The following is a 21821-nucleotide window of genomic DNA, read 5'->3' on the forward strand; positions in this document are numbered from 1 at the left end:
GAAATAAGTCATTAAATCTAAATACTATTAATCTTCCTATTAAAGCCTCATTTTGCAACCCTAACATTTCTACTGTATCTTGTAGAAGAGTTTAAGTAAAGCTTGATTAGAATTTTTAATAGTTCTAAATGGCAGTCTGTGTAGAATTATGAATCAACTACAATTCTTAAATTCAACTGACAAAATCACAATATTTAAAAGCCAACTAACCTTTATCCCAACAGCATAAACCCAAAACTTTTGTCAAAAAATTGCCCTGCAGTTTTCATAGTGTACATAGAAGCAGGGAGGAATGTTTGTGCTTTCTAAATACCCCCGAGTAGCCTAATTTGGTCCATCTGTGTAAAACACACAGCTGGCTGAGTCACTTTTTAAATCTGCATTCATTGTTACAGTGATGGGTAATGAGGTATTACCCAAAATGACAGCCAGATAGCAAACTCCAAGCTTGAAAGGAGAATCGCTAAGGTTCCTTAATCAGTGAGTAAATAGAGGCGGGAGTTAGGAGATAGCGCTGATGAGGAAATTACTATGAGACGAGCAGGGTAGGGTTAGACTGTTAGAAAAACACTTTAACCACTGTGGGAATCAAGAACAGATAGCGGTTAGGATTATTCTTATTTATAATAATGCCATAACATAATGCTTATGTTATAGCAGTTGCCATAACATAAGCATTATGGTCTAAATAAAAAATAACTTGCTTTTTTATAATTGAATTTTGATGTACGAAGATAGGGAAATGTATATTTCTAAAACAATTTTGTTTTTGATATTTTAAATTGTAACTCTCCAATTATATGAAAAAATATATATATTATAGAGTATTTCTTTCCATTAGATAAACAGAGTACGATATTATGCCCTTGAAATATGGTAAGAGTTGTTGTTTTTTTTATTTCCAATATAAATCAACTTATTTCAACGTGAATTGTCTTACCTCCTTAAATCAAAAGAAAATATAAGAAATATTTAAAAATATATATTTTTTTAAATGACTTAGAGTTACAGATTTTTTTAACAGTAGCATATGGGTTCCATTTTTTTCTCGATGAAACACCTCATCCAGATATGTTTTTCGGATCTGGGCCATTGTGGGGTAGTAAAGATACATGGGAATTGACTCAAAATAAACGTTCACCTTGGACAACCCACACTGCTTCGTCCATGTGGGCTTTTTTGGTATTTTTTCTTTGCTCTCTCTGAAGGCCAAATTTTAATTGTACCTATTGGAGCATAATGATACTTCCAAAAGTATCCAGTAGTAGTAGTTTTCCAAAATAAAACCACTCAGACACTCTACTCCTCAGTTCTACAGACCTTTATTGTTTACTATACAACCCGTTTTCAATCCTAGTGGTTACACCGTGCGCTGTGAGTTGTTAAGGGATGTCTCCATTATCCCAGCTGTTTTCATTGCAGATAAAAAAAAAATACTTGATTGAACTGATTTTAGGGGAATTTAGAAACCAGCTTACAATTCTGATGAAAATTAAAAAGAGAGATCATATCTCTCCTATCCTCGCTTCTCTTCATTGGCTTCCTGGTAAATCACATATAAAGCCTTCAATGACCAAGCTCCATCTTATATCAAAGATGTTATTGTTCCTTATGTCCCTAACAGAGCACTTCACTCATTTCTAAAAGTAGAATGGGAGGCAGATCTTTTATTTGAAAAAAAAAAAAAAAAGGTAGATCTTGTAGTTATCAGGCTCCTCTCCAGTTGAACCACCTACCAGTTTTAGTCCACGATAACAAAAATCATCCCTGTCTATTTTAAGGGTAGGATTAAACCTTTCCTTTTTGATAAAGTTTATATTTAGAGTGGCTCAGGTTATCCATAGCTATCTCTATAGTTATGCTGCTATAGGCTAAGACTGAGTCACCCTATCTCTATTACTCCTTTCTGCAGAATTTGTTAGTTCAACCTCTAACCTAATGCTCTCTCTGCTCATTCTCAGAGTAGCTTCATCTGGTCTGTTCTTGTTTGGCTGTAACTCCATCCTGGAGAGAAATGAAAGCTGTGCTGCTGCCATCAAGACCTTTGTTTATAGATGTTGGAGATCAGCCTGTTTTTCAGTGTAATCCTGTTTCTCTGACTGTGACTGGCTGGATGTGCTCTCTTCATCCTCTGACATTGGAGTTGGCTTGGAGCTCATCTGCCTGGCTGTGTGTTTTCTTGGATGGGGCCGCCTTTTACAGTTGCTTTTTGTATCTCTTCTTCTGTCTCCTTGAACCCCAGTAGGCCTCGGCAGATCACTGAGCCTGGTTGTGCTTGAGGTTTCTTCCTCTTAAAAGGGAGTTTTTTTCCTCTCCACTGTTGCTACAAGCATGCTTAGTGTCAATGAGTCGATGCAATCAACAGTTTTTTCTTAGATAGAAAACTTTGAATCAAATTGTCTGTATGATCTGGTTGAAATGTAAAGTGCCTTTAGAGACATGTGCTATGAATTGGTGCTATATAAATAAACTGAATTGAATTGAATTAAATCAAGTTAGATTTTTGGCATCAAGGGTTATTATGCTTAAAAAAGATTAAGCCATCATTAAATACTATTATGCACATTGTCTGATATGTAGCTATGCACCTCAATATGCAACTACAACCACCACGGACTCTGTACTAATACTTACCAGAGCTAAATACTTTTTTGTTGCAATATAATTTCATCCCATGGGCCACCCTTCATTTAAATGGGTGCACCAATCATTATTAATTTTTTAACAGTTTCAACGAATAACCAACACAATATGAAAAGGTTTGGATTATTTACAGTCTAGTTAGGATGGAACTCTGAAAAAAGGCTTGGAAATGGTCTTTTAAATTTTTACCTTTTATTACACTGTGCTAAAATTATACAAGCTCTGGATGAGAGGAGAGATGTTCTGCCTCAAGTTTACTGTAAGAACAGTAAAGGAAGCTAATGGCACCAAAGTGTTTCCTTGAAGATTAGATTAAATATTAGACTGCTGTTGTAATGTACGCCTTGCAACCAAATTTGTTCCAACAGTTTCAATGTTCAACACTTCCTACACTCCTCCGTCTCCCATCCAGCTTCACAGCATGGGACTTTTTTCTCTCGGTCTTACAGTTTATCCCTGGTTGTCGGATTGGGATGTTAGATTCACTGCATTTTGTGATTGGCTTCTGTTGAGGCATATTAGAGATTCACGTGCCTGAATTCCCTGGTTGAGTGTGATTTTCAAGAGATTTGCAGGCAGATGTGCACATTGGACCAATAAAGACATGCTACACAGTCTGAAGAGGCTTAGAGCTTTTAATAACTGAAATGTTGTAGATTAAGAAGCTACAAGAAAACATAATGAACAAATGCTCTGGATGAGTCACATCCTTATATAATTGCCTTGAAATAGCTGTGCCAGTTGCAATAAAATATATAATAACAAAGGATTCTGAAATATACTGTGTTTTTGTGATGTTGTGACAAATGTTAAGTGGAAATATTTTTTTTATAATGAAGATTAATCTATTTAAAGATTGGTTAATGGCCATAATGGTCCTACTGTTTCAGGTTTTAACAAGTAAAAGCAGTTACAACAATGTGGGGAGAATATGGGTAGACAGTTGTGTAGGATGCAGGAGTTAATCCTGCAATTTGAGGGTTGGAAGATCAAACCCCAGCTCTGTCCATCTCCTGACAGTGTTCTTGGGCAAGACTGGTACATAGCTTACCACCATTAGTGTGTGAATGGGTGTTTTACTTTATCCACCCGCAGCGATTCGTAAAAGTTTTCAGAATAGGTAATGTATTGTATAATGCCAAAGCTTTTTGTCAACAAATTGGTCCTGCTGCTTTTAGATGTCTCCAGGGAGTTATTGGAGTGAACATGAAGCTTTTAACAAAGTATATATAACCTGTGGATCCCTTCAAAGTATTACCAGAGACATGCAGGATAATTGGAAATGAGATTTTACATTTCTGTTGTTTTTGCAACTAATTAATGAGACTCAAATATCGGCACATTTTTCCAATAAATTACAAGTTTTAACACAAGTCACAACATTCTTCAAATACTCTGGCAGCACCTATACTGTATAAGACATCTGTACAGTGGTAAACGTATAAGTTCGTTATGGCTCCATATCCTTAAGGTTGATCTTCTCAGTGTGCTTCTAAAAAATTCTTTCAAGAATATCCATTAAAAATCCAGGTGACTAATAAAGAAAGTACTTCAGTAGAACAAAATAGGAATTATTAAAAGTAAGAATGTTTTATCAAGAAATGACATAATTATTAATGACATGTACAGGTAGAAATTGTATTGACATATTTTGTAATCTATATTTTATACTATGTATTATTCTCTATCTTCATCCAATATAGACTTGAAAAATATGTAGTTATTAGAAAGTAGTGTTCAGTGTTTTCCTGTTTTCCTGGTATAAACATAAATTAATGGTAAATGAAAAAACTTTTTTTTTAAATGCCTCTAACCTGGTTTACCATCTATTTCTTTTTTTTTATATTACAAAATTGATTTTTCATTATTTTTCTTTGGGCAACTGTTGGTCAATAGTAATGCCATTTGAAAACCATGGGCTTGATCCCTGCTTCCTACTGCTACATTTCTGCATGCTGAAATATTGGGCTGAGAAGGAAAACTAAGAGGAAACCTCAGCAAAGTGATCCTTTCCAGCAACTTAAAGACAACCCAGACCAAAGAGTGTAGGTAATCCTGCAAAGCTTCTTTTTATCAGTATGATGTGCACGCATAAATTGATGTCTGCATTACATCAACTGACTGCTTTCAATGTAGAACGGTCGAGTTTCTCCTCCAGCTCCCCACTGAATATTAGCACTTCAAAAAGAACATTATTTTTCAGTTAAGCTATGTCTATATATTTATATACCAGAAAACAGACAGCTTCTCATTCTATCTCACCTCTAATTATGAGCAGTTCATCAAGGCACCAAGCCCTACCATGGAGGGAGCATTGCAGCTACTTAAATTGAGATTCAGTGCACATTGTAAAACACTTGCAATCTAGCAAAATCTTCCATTTTCTTTTCAAAATAGGTTCTATTTGCTATATTTGTGTCCAGCCACTGTAGATAACAAGTCCAACACTTGGAGCTTATCGTCGGACAGTTATACAATTGAGTCTAAAACCAGTTATATAATTCAACATTTGAACTTCATATTATAAGTTAATGCTCTCTCAGCTGGATTTTTTGATATTTTTTGCTTTTAGCTGTCATAATATGCTGTTTAAATGGGGCTTTTTGGACGTGAAATTAAGGCTTTTGCATCAGAAAAGGTATAAGCTGTGCAGCCTATATCTCGTTAAACACATCACCAGGGCACAGGGCCACTGCTTTGAAGTTTTCATGCACTCATTGTACTTCCATAACTTCTCAGTTTAACTGCGTTTAAGCCTGGCGGGTGAAAAAAATCCATTGGTACATCGTCACATTTAATTCCCTACATAATTTTTCAACTGGAATGACTGAAATTGCTTCTTACCAGCAACTTTGCTCATTAAGAGCTCTGAGAACATTTAAATATTTCTATTTAAATCGCCTTCCCAGCAATTCCCAAAAGCCTATTTTACGCTTATGCAGTAAGTGGATTAAACTGAATTAAAAATGAAAAGAGAAAGGCAGAGAGTTTTTTGTAGTGCCTTTTATGTTACATGAAATGCAGACTTTGTTTTATATCAAACTAATAGGTAGATTGCAGATACACCTTTAGTGCAAGTGGGATAATTGATTTAGCTTGCTTTGGTTGTATTGAGCAGGATAATGTAGAGAATAATAATGAAACCACTCAGTTAGCTTTCGGATGAGAGTCCACCAGCTAATCTTTATCACCCTATTTTCTTTCCCCATAGTTTTCTTCTTATCATCCATTTGTCCTCATAAAATGTTTCTCCTCCAGAAATGTGTTCTTTTAGATCAATCTGGGTATTTTTGTTATAGACAACTGATTCAGTCTTTAATGATACAAATTTCCTTTTTTTAAGTAAACAATAAATATATTCTTTTAAATAATATCTTCTCAAATTTTTTGTAATTTTTGCAATACAATCCTTGCTAAATAGCATTTCTAATAGATGATTACATGATAAAAAAATAATCAAGGGGTATACAAGAACCACACTCAATAATAGTATAACTGTTACAAGCATTTGTGAAGCAGAAATAATCCCTTCATTGCAAAGAGAATCCTAGGGTCCTCTCTGTCTATCGCCTGTCAAAGTCTGTAAATGGATGCTAATTTTAGGAGGAATGTGGCCTGATAGATATTGAAACATAAAGTTAATATTCCAGACTATTAAAAGCCCATTCAACAGAAAAACAAAAAGGCCATAAAGTTCTCCATCAACTCCCACCAGTTTATATTGAGAAGAAAATCAGCAATTTTTGTGGTTAATAGGGGCCCTATGTTGGAGGGCTTTTGTTCAGCTCAAAAAGGCTTTGATGAATGTTTCCTTTCACTGACATTATGATTTGACAGCCTGCACTCACACATTGGTGCACATACTTATCTCCCTAGTTAGTCACAGATGCACACAATTACCACAGAAGAGCATGCACCGGCCTATGGCTACAAGGAATATCGCTATTTTGAATTACATTTTGTGGAAACAGTTTGGTTTTATATTTTAGGAATTCATGAGCTGCAGAAATGACAAATGTTAACATTATTTCTTCATAAAAAGAAACAGTTGACTAACAATAACCAATTTTTTCTGTTTTTTTTCCCCCTCCTGCAGTCATGCCACGTTTTGCTGAACAGGTGGAAGTGGCGATTGAGGCGTTGAGTACAAACCCCCCACAGGCCTTTGAGGAGAATGAATTTATTGATGCATCCCGTTTGGTCTACGATGGTGTCCGTGACATCAGGAAAGCTGTCCTCATGATAAGGGTGAGTAGGTCAAAAACATTTACTGAATTTCACCTAAATAACCTCTATTATACAACCCTCAGTCATTTCTTTATTATTAACAAGATCTATACTCTGCTGTGGTACAACACTGCTACTTCAATAGACTAATTTTGATTAAACTAACCAGTGCAGACTACCATGATCAGTATTTGAGCTTGCTTAAGTATTTGTGTTTCTAACTTTAAGACAAACTGTGTTATCTCTGCCTATCATATTCTACTGATTATAAATATCGTGGTGAAGAGATACTGGCTGTTATTAATGTAATGTCTCATAATGCTTCGTCTGATTGTTGCATATTCATGTGTCTAACGCAGTGTAGAGTGTTGCTGTGAATTAACTTCTTCCAGTCTTGTTGCAGCCAAGGTTGAGTATATATTCACCCAATGCAGTAAGATGTGTATTTCACACATACCAAGGGTCATATTAGACATGCATTACTGTCCTCTAGCCATCAGCATTATGACCAGTTATGCTTAATGTCAATGATTCTGCATCCTCAATACCTGTGTACTACAATTGTCAATTGTAGTTGACAATAAAGAAGTTTGATTGATTGATTGATAGATTATATAAATTGATGAAAACATAAATAACTTTTATAATAGTTTTTGAATACGTTAATTGAGTATAGTAGTAACACAGGTTTAAAAGGGTAAACTTTGTGTTTAGATCTATAAATAGATGTATTAACAGTTATTTAGCAGCTTTGTTAGGCTAAGCGCAGGCTTTGTCTGCCAGCATGCCAAATGCCATAAGGTAAGCACATGGTTAAATAATGCAGATAGTACCGGATGAAAGGCAATTCCAGCTCTCTTCATGTGCTTCACAAGGTTATAAAAAAAAAATAGCAAATTTTAATCCGGATTAAAATTGCCTTTTAACGGCTCAGCTACAATCGGTAAATAGTGGGAACATCAGACAAAGGTCGACCCGCTAATTTATGTGATACCATTGAGAGCAATGTAAGGACGTTTACAGTTGATACACATGGCACAGCACTGGTAAGAGGGATTCAGAAGAAAAGAATGAAACAATAAAGCACAATTCCTAGGTCCTGGCTTCCTTACCTTTGCTCTCCCTTGTATACTTTTCTGATTTCTGTTAATTTGGTGACATCATTAACGCTAACCCAAGGTGATGGTGTCACCAGACACCCAGCAGTAGGGTAACAGAGGCCACGCAGCTTGCCAGCGGGGGTCAGACTAAGCTTCTTTTTTTTTTTTGCAATTGGGAAGGGAGTCAAATGCAGATTGTTAGCTTTATTGAAAAGGTTTCTAAAAAAAAAAAAGTATTTAATAAAAAAAAAGAACATAGCTACCTGCAGAATGTGGAAACATGTAAGTAAATAAAACTAAAGAAAAAAATCGGCTTACTTTCGAAGTTGTAATGGTAAAAAGGCTTTATAATACACTACATAACTAACAGCTCCAATAAGAGAGGTACAGTTTTTACATTTTTTCACCCAAAACTGACCCTCCTTTTTTAGCATGTAATTCATTTATTTAACTTTCAAGCTGGAAGGGGGCCCAGTGCAGCTCCGGAAAAAATCTAATTATGGATAGTAATTTGATGTCGGTAAATAATGTAAAACAGGCAGCTTTGAACTGCCCGAGACCAGCTGGCTTCATAATCCCATCCAAGTTCAATTACTTTCTGAGGAAACAACTTGAAAGTTCAGTTTTTTTATGTTGTTTGACTCCATCATACAGATAGGAAATGTTGGTGTTATATTAAACACCCCATTTTTCACAGGGTGTATAATTCCTTCCAGCTTAAACACACTATTAGACTCCTTTAGGCTTATCACACCACAAACCTCATGAAAGGTAAGTAGATTAATAAACCAATTGTGTATAAATATATATATATATATATATATATATATATATATATATATATATATATATATATATATATATATATATATATATATATATATATATATATATATATATATGTGTGTGTGTGTATGTGTATATATAAATAAATGGCTTAGGGAAGAATCTATCCTTAGAATTAAACTTTTAGAAAACAAGCTATCTGAGACCTACCCAAATATGTTCATGTTAGTAAAACAATGTAATCTGGTAGTGTTGCAAAAGGTAAACAGATACAAATACATTATGTCAAATGGCCCAGCCTACAGTGCCTTGCAGAGGCATTGATACCCTTATTTTTGGAAATTTTTTCATGTTACAAACAAAAACCTCTGGATATAAAACCAGAAAGTTTTTGCATCATTGTGGAAATAAAAGTTTATTCAACAATAAATGCTTGAAGTGTGTTTACATTCAACCTACCTTAGACAAATAAACAAGGGAATACGAGACACAAATAAAATGCACTGCAATCTGCTTCAGAAGTTGGTGGATGGTATTTAATTAAATGACCCTCTGACTTTTATGTATTGTTCTGTGAACACACAACCCCAACTGACTGGGTGTTAGGATAACAAAAGAAAGTGTGATTCAAGCTCAAATCATGGTCAAACAGTTAAATCTGCAAACATATAGAATAAATTCACAACTTTAATTATTTAATGAATGAATGAATTAATTAATTAATAATACTATGGACCCAAAGAAAATGGTTGAAAACCATAATCAATAAAATGATGCAATGGTATCACAGTTTGTTATGGATTTTATGGTTGAGAACCGAATGTTACCTTGAAGAAATTCGAATAACATTTAATTGGCTGTTAACTGATTTAAAACAGTTTGAATGTGTTCACAGTAATTCACAATTAAAATCAAAGGAGGTTTTCAGACTACATAAACAGGGGTTGAGGAATTAACTCCAATGTCTTCTTCTCCCTGATGTGTCTCTATGACTCTGTGAGGTGATGCCTTTGTCCCCAAGTACAGTAGGGGGCAGAATTGAATGTTTCTGTGGGAGCGTCTTCTCATTGTAACAAGGCAATGAGAAGACTCCAACTTTGTTTAAAGTTAGCCAGCCAGGACCTTGGTCCTCTATGTCCAAATTCAATATTATGGCTTATGACGTAACAGGGACAATGTTTCAGGTTCCAAAATGTGAACACTTAGATTCTTCATTGTTTACGAATGGAAACTGCAGGCACTATTACAAATATAGACCATTTTAAAACATAATTTCTTACAAACTCTATAACTAGTTCTGTACATGTACATCTGATGAAATTTTACATGTTGTAAAGTTTAACTACTTTTGATGAAAGTAGAAGCATCCTGAATAAGGAAGTCAAGTATGGACTGACTTTCCAACTCATTCTGGGAGTAGTATAGTTGAAATGTCCTACTTGAATGTTTGAATTTTTTAGTACATTTTATTGCGAATGAAACACAGAAAAGGTTTTTGATATTTTATTAAATGGAGCACAGTTCAAATCTTTTTGATTTTTCAAATGAATCTGATCTTTTTAAATGCGACCTGTGTCTGAACGGCCAGGTCGCATCCATCTGACCTGAATGTCCTTAATACCTGACATAAGTCACTATTCTGCTTCTTGCTATACAGAAGCAAGAAAAACAAACACCATGGAGGATGGTTATCAATTTTAATAAATTCATATGATGTGATTTTCTGGAATTTTCTTTGGGATTCTGTCTTTCACTGTTAGAATGTACATATGATTAAAATTATAGATCATTGCATTCTTTGTAAGTGGGCAAACCTGCAAAATCAGCAAGGGATCAAATACTTATTTCCCCCACTGTAACATTTTATTTTGCCCTAATTCACAACATATGTTATCCCAAGGCACTTTAAAGTTGATTCATAATCCTGGAAAGCTCTGCGTTACTGTAGTAAGCAAAATTCCTCAAAAAATATGTCAGTGTGTTTGTGGTTATAACAAGATAACCATGATAAGCATAGAGCTGATTTAAACAAAATTTCTTCTTGCATACACTCCTGTATACAAAATGACAAATAAATCTGTCTAATCCGTTTAAATGAAAGGTTTAAAGAATGCTAATACTCCCCTCACACATTCAAACCAATTCTCTTTTATAACTGGAAAGGTTTGCTAGGATGGGATTAAGTAATAACTTTTATTTTGTTTAAGTTTAAATATTTTTCTAATAGTTCTCAGGGCTTTAGAACATGAAAGCAGGAGTTTCACTTGCTTGTACAATTATTGCGATATCCATAATAATTAAATCCTCTGTTGGAGTGACCATAAGGCAAATAACGGCATCATCCCATCATCACATTTAGATGAGTGCCCTGTTTCCTTGGTAACTGGCACTCCAAGTTGGCACCTTTGCTGCGTCACACTGTGACCTCATTGAAGCAAATAAGGGGGCTGGATTCTTTCACAGTTTTAATGTATGAGTAAGTATCACTTTTGTCAGGCCATGTGTCACATTCTTCTGTGAAAATGCAGAGCAATTATCTACCACATCTTTGCATAAGGTATAACTGCACTTACCATAATGTAGTTAGAATTTTTATTGCAAAGATTTTCATTTTTATATCACACTGTCATCATACATAATACTTGTGCGTGAAGCAACTGTGCCAAGGTACAAATCCATAATAGGCTGTAATTATGAAACAAAATACATGCCACTGACTAATGTATTTTATCTTTTCATGATGGGTTTATTTTCTTCCAACTCTGAATCATTTTACATTAAGAATTAAAGATTAACTTATGTCCACGCACACTAATATTACAACAAACCATTTAGCTCACATCCAAATGAATTCCAGCAAGAGAATAGATCTAATGGTGCATTCACAGTGAATGCATTCTTAGCGTCAAAGGATCTGATTTTCATCCAAAGTCTATTGTGGACAATATCAAGCAATCCTTGCGGCACATCCAAGCATTGGGAGTGGTGTGTCCCAGCATTAGAATCCTCGACCGTTTCACGTTACAGTTCAGAAATCTGAGCATCAACCCATCAGAAAAGCTAATCCAGGAGTTTTCTAAAGGAAAGGCACTACATGTAAGCTGTGATTGCTTCTGCAAAAATGTATAAACTCCACAGGTTTTAAAAAGACCAAAGAATTGATTGGTATGAACAAAGAGAAGAGAGAGCACTGAATATTATTACCCCTCTAAAACGTTCTCTTAAGCTGGGCATACACTGTACGAATTTAGCTCACACTATACAACGAAACCGTAGGGTACAGATAGACTTGTCTATCGGGAAGCCAAATGAGTAGAAGAGGAATATCAAGCTCACTAGAGTGAAAAGCGCTGCCTTAGCAATTTGTGCAATTTTGTGCGCTGAAAGCCCTAAAAAGAAAAGGCGATGACGCATTTGGACAAAGACATGGCTGAGCAAAGTGGGTATTGGCAAAGAAGTCATTAATCGATTCAAATCACGATTCACATGCCGCGATGCGATTCTATCACGATGCATCACGATACTTGAAATATTGCGATGCATTGCGATATTTTCACTGAACAATGTAAGAAAAAGATACAGCCCTTACCAGTGGCTGACTGGCTGGGTGTGATCCGGATCGTGTCTTCAACTGATACAGAACTGAAAGCAACTGAATTCATACATAGCTGTATTTACTGAAATGACTTTTGGAGGTGTTGCCATGGAAACAAATACTGGACAGAAATATTACTATTACTGGCGTGGACACACTGACAAAAAGATCTTAGGATTCATCAAACTTAAAATAACAAAATAAGGATAATCAGAGCCGTTTATATGGCCTCAGTGGTCCTTTAAACCAATGAAACGAAAACATTCAAATGTATATTTCCCTTTTTGCAAATTACGTGCATCATATCAATTTCGTTTTTACCTTCTTTGTTTATAAAGCCCAAATGCATCCAAGCATCTGACTTGAAATGGGATGAAGCCCCGGGGCGAATTTTCTTAGTGTCCTCCATGTTTTGTTTACGAATGACTCGTCTCAGTGTCCCACGGCCGGAAATGCTTGTGACACAAGGCAGCGGGCGTCAACACATCCGCAGCGACATCTGCTGGACTGGAAGTTGTACTACACTTGGTTTGGCTGATGTGCGCCAACCATAAATGTATTTTATTTGTTCTTTTTTTTTTTTATAATCGATTCTTGCCTTCAAGAATCGATGCAGTAGATCCCGAAAATTAGAATCGCGATGCATCGTCATGACAATTATTTTGCACACCCTTAGAGCAAACGTGATTAATACAGTATGTCAATTTTACAGAAAGAACTCCATTTCACTTGCATCCCGCCATGCTTTTGTGTTTTCATCTGAGAGCAAGAAGAAGAAGAATCCTTGTTTGTGCATGGTCACTTAGCGATTTGCTGATGACGATCGACTGAAAATCAAACATGTTTGATTTTTCTCAAACATGTTTGATTTTCTCCCGAAATCAAGTTTCCTGATTGGGAGGTGGTCGTGAGAGGCTGATCACCTCTCGTTACCACCTGTACTCTACATGACGCACGACGCATGATCAAGCTGAAAGTCGGGCATATCGAAAAATTCTTACACGACTGGAAAGTCAGTCTGAAAAGGGCAAAAAATCGTGGAAGTGTATGCTAGGCTTTAATGAACTGCAATGAAACAGTTTATAAATATCTTAATTAACTGAAAATGTTCAAACCTGCTGATAGACAATATAACATTTTATATTCTGGTACTTGAAGATATTTTACCACAAACCTTAAAAACAAATGGCAGACTGGCAAAATGGCCGGCTTCAGAGAGCTTTCACTGGTGAGTCCCATTGATGTCTCCCACTGGTATGTGGGGGGTCTGTCACTCTGAACTATAATAGAATATTTTATAGGATCCCTATCCTGAATTACTGACTGCACATATGATGTTTTGAGCAAATAAAGCAGAGCTCCTCACTAGCTTGCAATGATAGAACAGAGCATAAAGAGAGCCAGAGCATCCAGAGTTTCAAAGTGTCAAAGCATCTCCACCAGCTTTTGACCCAGCATCCAAGTTTCAGCATTTCAGCATTTTTGATGCCCAGCAAGCGATCGGTGCAAAAGCACCATACGGTAGGTCTAGTCAGAGCTGTGAGAAATTAAGGAGTTTCCTCTGCTGATTTTCAAAACCTGATCAATCTATGATATAACCTCAACAATGATGAATGAAAATCAGTTTGACTTCAGAAAGATCCAATGAAAGCAGAGATTCCAAAAGTCTGACTCCAGCTTTTGTTTTGAGTTTGGTGTCAATGCATCTTTACAGATCCTCTTTAGTAGCCTCTTCTCTTTAGTAGTATGTAACACCATTCTGTCTAGGTTTGTGCCGAAAACAGGCTTGATTTAAACACAGTATTTTAAAACCTTCAAAACACTAATTTAGACCACAATGATTTCTTCTTGAACTTGCTCATTCTGCAAAAAATCAACATTTGAGTGTATTTTTTTTCCTCTCTACTTTCACTCCAGATGATTCTTCCAAATTCTTCCTTTTTTACTCAGGACACTTCACAAATAGGCAATTGTGGACAAAGCTCCTTTGAAGTATATATTAAAGATTGATTTAAAATTGTCCATTATACTGAATAAATTGGAGCTGCTTTGGGTCATAAACGAAACATTGTGGGAATACAGAAATATTTATTTTTCTTTGTTTATTATTTACCCAAAACTTGGTTTACCAATGCAAGTAAAAACAGCTGGTCACCACTCCATATTTGTAAAATCCCATTAAAAAGGCAACTGTGTTAGGACTTTCAAAACCATTTTGACATCTGCCGAGTGAAACCAAGTGATGCACTGGGAGGGTGTTAATATTCTCTACACCCTTAGCCGTTGCTTTTTTACCCCCTGGCAAAAGAAGACCAGTGTATGAGCTGAACAACATCTAGTGCCTAAAATAGAGTGCAGTAGATCGAGATAAACAACATAATTTCCAAATCCCACAATGACATCAGGGGCTTGGAGATATTAGCAAGCCTAAAAAACAGACCAAAAGATTTTTGGCTGGCCGCTTTACCTTCAAAGCCAGCATGGCATGCAGAGATAGAGGCAAAGTTTGCTTGAAGCTGTTTGTTTGTACATGAACTCCTACAGGAATCACACCGACCAGACACTAAATGGAAAAATAGCAGTCCCCTACTGTTTCATACTTTTCTTTTATTCTCATAAACAGATCTTGAGAAAGATGCTCTTAGTTGATGTTGAACATTTTACAAGAAAATGTCACTGTGTTTAAATATATAAATAGAAAAAAGCTTAAATGCGTCGACTTTTCTCAGGAGAAACTTGTTCCTATTAAGAATATTCATACCTTCTAGGATGTATTTCATGTTTTGTCACTTTAAAATTAGAAACGTCATTGTATTTCATTTAGATTTCACAAAATGAAATAGTCCAACACACAGTGAACACTACATTTGTGTAAAGAGGAATTATTTAAATGTGTTACAAATTCTGAAAAATTTGGCATTTTTAAATGCTCACCATCATCCGCTCTGTACCCTTAAATAAAATCTAGTGTACCCAATTTAGAATTCATCTTGTTAGTTAGATGGAGCCTAGGCAGAAGTTCAACTGAATAAACTGATTATTCGCCTTCATTCGCCTATGACACAGCCAATCAGCTTTGAACCACGCCTCCACGAAAGCCAATTAGCATCCAAAGTTCATTTTAAAAGGCCCCCGAACCGCAACTTGTCTGCTACCTAGTGCGCAGGTATCAGAGTATCATTACTCCCGCACTCTTACTGCATTCCCTTTTGAGCCTGGTTCTACCAGAGGTTTCTTCCCAATGGGGAGTTTTTCCTCTCCACTCAGGCTTCATGCTGCTCATCATGGACAGGTTCTCTTAACCTGTGTTATCCAAACTGGACTTCCATCTTCCAGGTACCTCAGTGAAGCTCTAGTATCAGCTCACGTAATCCATTGGATCTCCCCATAAAGCTCAGCATACCGTCTCGTTAACCAGCAGTCTACAGATTGACCAACTTCATCTATCTCCACTCCTCCACCAGTTTCAGGCCTGGGTGGGAAACAGCCCTATTCTTTGCTCCTGTTCATCCATATCTATCAAAATTCAGCGCTATGTTTCCTGCCGAGGTCTGAGCACCAAAGACCAAGTAATTGTATCAATGAATTTCTTCTAATTGTCTTTTCTCTCCATGTGAGTTTTTCAGATTGAAAAAAGTACTGCTGCATAATTTATAATCCAATCTCGACATACTTAAGCCTAACATGTTGTCAGTTGACCTGTGATGGCCTCAGAATTTTCTAGAATCATGAAGATTATGAAGGTATAAACCAAACAGGTACAGATGAAGTTGTAAAAAATTTTAAGCAAGGTTTTTAAGCATAATCCTTGGCTTTTTGCAGCTCACTGTTAAATCATTTGTCAACAAATGTAGTGTGTGGAGCAACAGCTAACCAAAACAGACACGGCTGTCTACCCAAACTATGCAAGTAAAGCATCATTCAGAAAGGAGTTTTTCATGGTCAGTCTGAAGTATCTGCAAAGTTCCACATCTCAGGTCAGAAAACAGGATAACCAGTAGGCAGCATTCTATCAATCTGCTCTTGATAGAAGAGTGGCAAGAACAACAACTTTTTAGAAGTCCTTTTTACACCAAAACAGGATTGCTAATTTAAGTTTGCCTGACTAATTTTAAAAGAATGGTATTGGGAGAATTTCGCCCTCAATGCTAATTTTGTGCAATGCTGGCCAAAGTCAGTTGATCTCAATAGATTTATATCGTCATTTATATCATCATGCTTTTTTTTTATTGTTTTTGTTTAAGGACTTCTTAAATATAGGGCAATTGTATAGGAAAATACTGTTACAGGCTATATGTTCTGCAACAAGGCTCAGTAAAATAATATCACTAAACAGGAGAGGTCAAAGCAAATTCATATGTTAGAAGGGCAAAGTCTTTCTAACACATTGGACTTAAATCCACGGCTAATTGAATATCTTTGGTTGAACATGAAAATGGATGTTCAATGCTATTGTGTAAGAAAAACGAAAAAGTTGGCTTCTACTTTTACATAATGTACTGCTTTATGTTTCTCTCTTAAAATCATAGAGAAATACTTTTAGCTTTGGAGATTTATGACAAAAATATGATTAAGTTGAAGATCTGTTCTTAATTTCAATGCAATAAAGTCAAAGGTGCATCTGTTGTTCAGTGTAGGTCAATAACATACTAGGTTTTTCAGTTTTAGCTACCCTCACTTTGGACAGGGGGTGGACTAATAGTACCAAAAGCATACAAATTTGAAAAAAAAAAATGTATGCTAGAAAGTCCATGCCTGGGACAGCTCATAAAAAAAAGCACTTGACACAAATGAATCCACATCTGACACCAAATCCCCCTGAAAAATGAGGTTGTTTGTTGCATTAATATACGAGAGATTGTTACTGCTCCCCAGAATTACTAACAGGTAGCTAAGCTAACCTGCCTTGTTTATGTTGTCATCCTTCAACTGGGAGTAGTGTCCAAAAGAGGAATGAAAGAGAGCAACTCAGGGTGAGAAACACTTGATAATTTATATAGAACTGCTGGAGATCCGAGCACCAGAAATCATTTATCTAGCAGCCCTGCAAGTTGTGCCTCAACTTAACACACTTCTACCTGTTGTCACTACTTTCTATGAGAGAAGAAACAGCACCCACTGTGGCAACAAAAGAAATTAAGGAATATTTCTGATACATAGACCGTAGCTGTGCTTATGCTGCAGACATCAAAAGTCTCCCGGAAGTTACGGGAGTCCCCCTGATATAGGTAGTTCTTCACGGATGCCCGTGAGTCGGATAAATTATCCCGCATTTTAGACTATATGAGGGGATGTTTTTTAATGTGAGTGAGAGCGTGCAGGCAGTACAATCATTTGTGCACCATGTGCAGATAAGAACTACTTCGATTGCGCAAACAACAAGAGAGCGCGGGGTGTGTGGAGGAGGTTGCTGGTGAAACCTGTGCAGTGTATCTGTCCAAAGCGATGCTCTGTTCAACCAGCATTCCAGGCGACTGGTTGTCATAGAGCTGATTGGATCAGTCCGATAAGTTTCTCTGGGTTACTCTCTGACAGTCACCTACTTACCACTCAAAGCTGTGCATCCTGTGAAATGGCAGAAGTTGAATCCTCAAGTAAAAAATTAAAATATCAGATTAATTTTACACCAGAATATACTAAAGTATATCCAATAGGGAAGGTGAGGAACAGAGGTGGATCTAGACCAAATGTACCTGGTGGCCAGGAGGGGGACAGCATGTTTTCCTGAGGGCACAGAAAATCATGAAATAAAAAACAGGGCAAGGCATTCAAATATATGAAGAGAGCTGCATGAAGTGAAATTTCTTTTTAATTAGGCTCAATAAAAATTCTAGTTCTTATAAGGTCAATATACATTTATACTTTAGGAATTTTACATTTTTTGACTTCATTTAAGTTAAAACTACTGTTTTATATAAAATTTGAATTAGAACTCAAGAAAAACTGTTAAACTTATCTGTAAAAATTAGAGCATTTTTTTTATTTGTTGTGAAAAAAAAAACATTTAGCAGATGAAAACTGGGATCCAATCTCAATACCACTGAAGCAATCACCTTTTTGTTTTTTGAATAATTAGTAAAACAGAATTTGTAAAGAAAAGAATGAAGCAGATCCAAAGGACCTATCAGTAACCATGTCTGTTCCAGCGCACATCATCATTACTGTAGAATTTCTTGTAAGTATTATGTCTTCAGTACAGGGGACATAACAGTGGTCAGGACATGATCAACAGGGGCACTGGCCCCTGTTGGCCCCTTTTTAGAACCAGCCATGGTGAGGAATGATTACACCGTGGTGAGGTGCACTGTATGCTGAAGTCCCATGAAAAACAACCAGGTTCAAGACTACAAGATTGAAAGTATTGAAAATTGAAAATAAAAGACCAATACTGTTCTGTTTTGTGTTTAAGAAATTACAGGTAGTTATTAAACAGTGTGTATGTATGGGGCACGGAGCGGGTAAGCATCTCCCTGAAATTAGGTTTTGGAACTTGGGATGTCTGATGCTGTGACCTACGGCCTGAAGATTGTGGAAATAAATAATTAGCAGCTAGATTTTCAATGCAATGATGATTCTTTTTTCTCTTTTATTGGTGATCCTAGCTGAGACATGCTTAGTTTAGGACTTCTTTCAGTTTTTCTCAGCATATAAGAACAAAGAAAAATACTGCCTTGATACAGGCTAAAAATTCCCCTTAGTTTTGCACAGTTTTTTTTTTTTCAGCTCTCAAGTTAGATCTATTTTAAGTACCTAAATGGTTTGGTTCAGAGTACTTTGCAGGTATGATTTTCATCACCTCTTCAGCCACTGCTGTTATATCTGTTATGTGTTTTGAAATGCAAGCATCATTTAAAGAAATTTTAATTTAATAACAATCAAATAAAAGCAATTAAGAATACGGGGTGTTTGAGACCTAAAAGCCATGCCTTTGTCTTTTTTTTTTTTTAAGTATACATTTTGTTTTATGTCTCTTTTTAACAATATGAATAGTTAGGGACTGACAACCATGTTAATTATTTTGTTTAATGTGTAGCATAATGTGAAAGCTACCGTATTTCAGATGATTCATAAGAATATAGTTTTTTCTATTTGAAAAAATCGATAAAAATAATAAGGAGAATGTTGCATACCCCTAATTCCAAAGTCTTTTGATATAGTGTAGTCGTGTGTTTACAATCCCAAATGTCTTGTGAAATAGAGGCAGCTTAGCCTATTATGCTTTGCTAAAGATTCTTTTTTTCTTATTCCTCTAGGGCTAATTCCCACTACTTTAGAAACATTACATAATCTTCAGAATTCCTTCACTACTGTTTTTCCATATACCTGGCAGACATGCGAATAATTTTATAACTGATATACTAAAAAGAGAACTCCCCAACAGAGATAACAGCAACTATAAAATGAGTACCATTAACAGACACACACATATACATATATATATATATGTGTGTGTGTGTGTGTGTGTGTGTGTGTGTGTGTGTGTGTGTGTGCAATAAAAACTGCATCAGCATTACTCTACATTTCATTTTTACAATTTTTCTTGCTGTTTTCACCATTTATGTGTAGGGATAAGCTTATCAGGCATATTTATGCTTGTATATCGAAAAGGCACATTTTAAATATTGTATGCAGAATACAAAACTGTAAGAATGATACTTATGTTCAAAGGAAAACTGCAGTTTTTATGGCGGAAATGCTTTTTTCCATAAGTTTGATTTGTTTGTTTCTCTAATTTGGTTTTATGCTTGCTACAGACACCAGAGGAGTTGGAGGATGACTCGGACTTTGAGCAGGAGGACTATGACACTCGCAGCAGGACTAGTGTCCAGACTGAAGATGACCAGCTTATTGCCGGTCAGAGTGCTCGGGTAAGTGGGTGATCACTTCCTTCTGTTCTCCTTTTCAAAAGTCCCCCAATTAACAAACTTTTAACAAACAAGAACAGGAAAACGTCTATGTATTTTGCTTCGATAAAGTAATAGCAACCTTGAATAATTATTTTATTTTTGAAAAGCTATTATTTACAGCTCAGGTGTTTTTCTTAAGAAATGTTGGTCATTTTCTAGCAGTCGATGAATGAGGCCATCCACCTTTCATCACTTTTGGAGCATTTAACTGATTCTAACAGCACCATTATTCCATATCAGCTATGTTCAGGGTTTGAAGGTATAAAATTGCAAACCACAAACAAAGAATTAATTACCAACTTCCCCTCAGATGCCCCTCATAATGGGACACAGACCTGTGCCAAAGCCTCAGTCGTGATCGCCAGGGCTGGGCTTTGTTGCACATTAGCAATTTTTCACTTGGGCCCAGCTTAAAGGACATTAAGAGGGTATCAGTCCCTGCTTCCCTCCAGCAACACACAGTCTCTAGCGGTGTGCTGCATTTTGAATGGATTGTGGAAGACAGAGGTGTGACTTGGCTCAATATCACTCCCTGTGGCCCCGGCAAGGTCTCTGTACAGCCTGCAAACATAGGGGGTAATTCACTAAAAGCTGAGAAATAAATCCAATCAAATCAGAATCCTGTTTTAGCTAAATGCCTCTAATGTGGAGCTGCTACCTCCTTAATGATACCTTTTTTTTTCCTGTGTTTGAAAAATCTCTGTACATGAGTGGAAGGCAACCTATTCTTACTCAAGGAGCCATTAGGAGCAATAATGTCATGATGTTTAAACTTGTTCATTGGAGAATTGTCAGCAAACTACCTCAGTAATTTAACACCTTTACCACCAAATCCATTGGTCATCCTTAAAAAAAGCTCCTCTGTGTTTTTGCTTTACTAAAACATTTTTATTGCTACAGTTTTCGTGTTTTATTGAAATAAAATGGGTAAGAATGTTTTATTTGTTTTACTTCTAACCACTGCAACAATAGTTTAATAAGACATGCACACTCTTAGGATTTCAGTTATGCACATTTTAGGACTTTCACTGTGCTTTCAGTGTGCCTGACCCAATTTAATCTACAAACTGGGTTTCATGCCCCCGTTTAAGTATTTTGTCTGCAAAGGCATGTTGACTCTGTACTTAAGATTTTTACACTTTTTAGTAGTTCCTTTTAACATTAAAGAGTCATCCAGGGATGTGCCAACTAGAATATCCACTTCTGTAAGAACGGTTAACTGTTTTAAAAGTTAACTTTTATATAAAAATATTTTTTTTATTCTACAGAACAGAAAAACTTTTTTTTTTTATCTATCAATTGTCACACTTGCTAAAGTTCAGTCAGCAAAACTTGTTTGAGAGAAAGCACCGGGTGGTATGTTAAGCCATTAGCTCTTATAGAAAAGGTAAGGATATACAGTACCAATCTTTTAGAGGTTCTTTTACTATTTCGTTATCTTTTATTATGCACCCCTAAATCGTGAGTCTACATGCTGCAGGCGTTATTTTAGCAATTTACTGCAGATCTATTGAAATTTTGCTTTTGTGTCTAAAACCACATGTCTTGCACCCTGCATCTGAT

General features: G+C 36.1%; 1 protein-coding gene across 1 annotated transcript in view; it reads left to right on the plus strand.

Moving 5' to 3' along the window:
• LOC119775643 (catenin alpha-2) overlaps positions 1–21821 on the plus strand; it is an 82854-nt gene that overhangs the window by 18625 nt on the left and 42408 nt on the right. The window contains exons 4-5 of the mRNA XM_038273695.1: positions 6740–6891; positions 20106–20219. Of these exons, the coding sequence (XP_038129623.1) occupies positions 6740–6891; positions 20106–20219 (266 nt within the window). The remainder of the gene's footprint in view (positions 1–6739; positions 6892–20105; positions 20220–21821) is intronic.

Source organism: Cyprinodon tularosa, unplaced genomic scaffold, assembly GCF_016077235.1.
Source record: "Cyprinodon tularosa strain WSP-4 unplaced genomic scaffold, ASM1607723v1 ctg886, whole genome shotgun sequence".
NCBI classification, from domain to species: domain Eukaryota; kingdom Metazoa; phylum Chordata; class Actinopteri; order Cyprinodontiformes; family Cyprinodontidae; genus Cyprinodon; species Cyprinodon tularosa.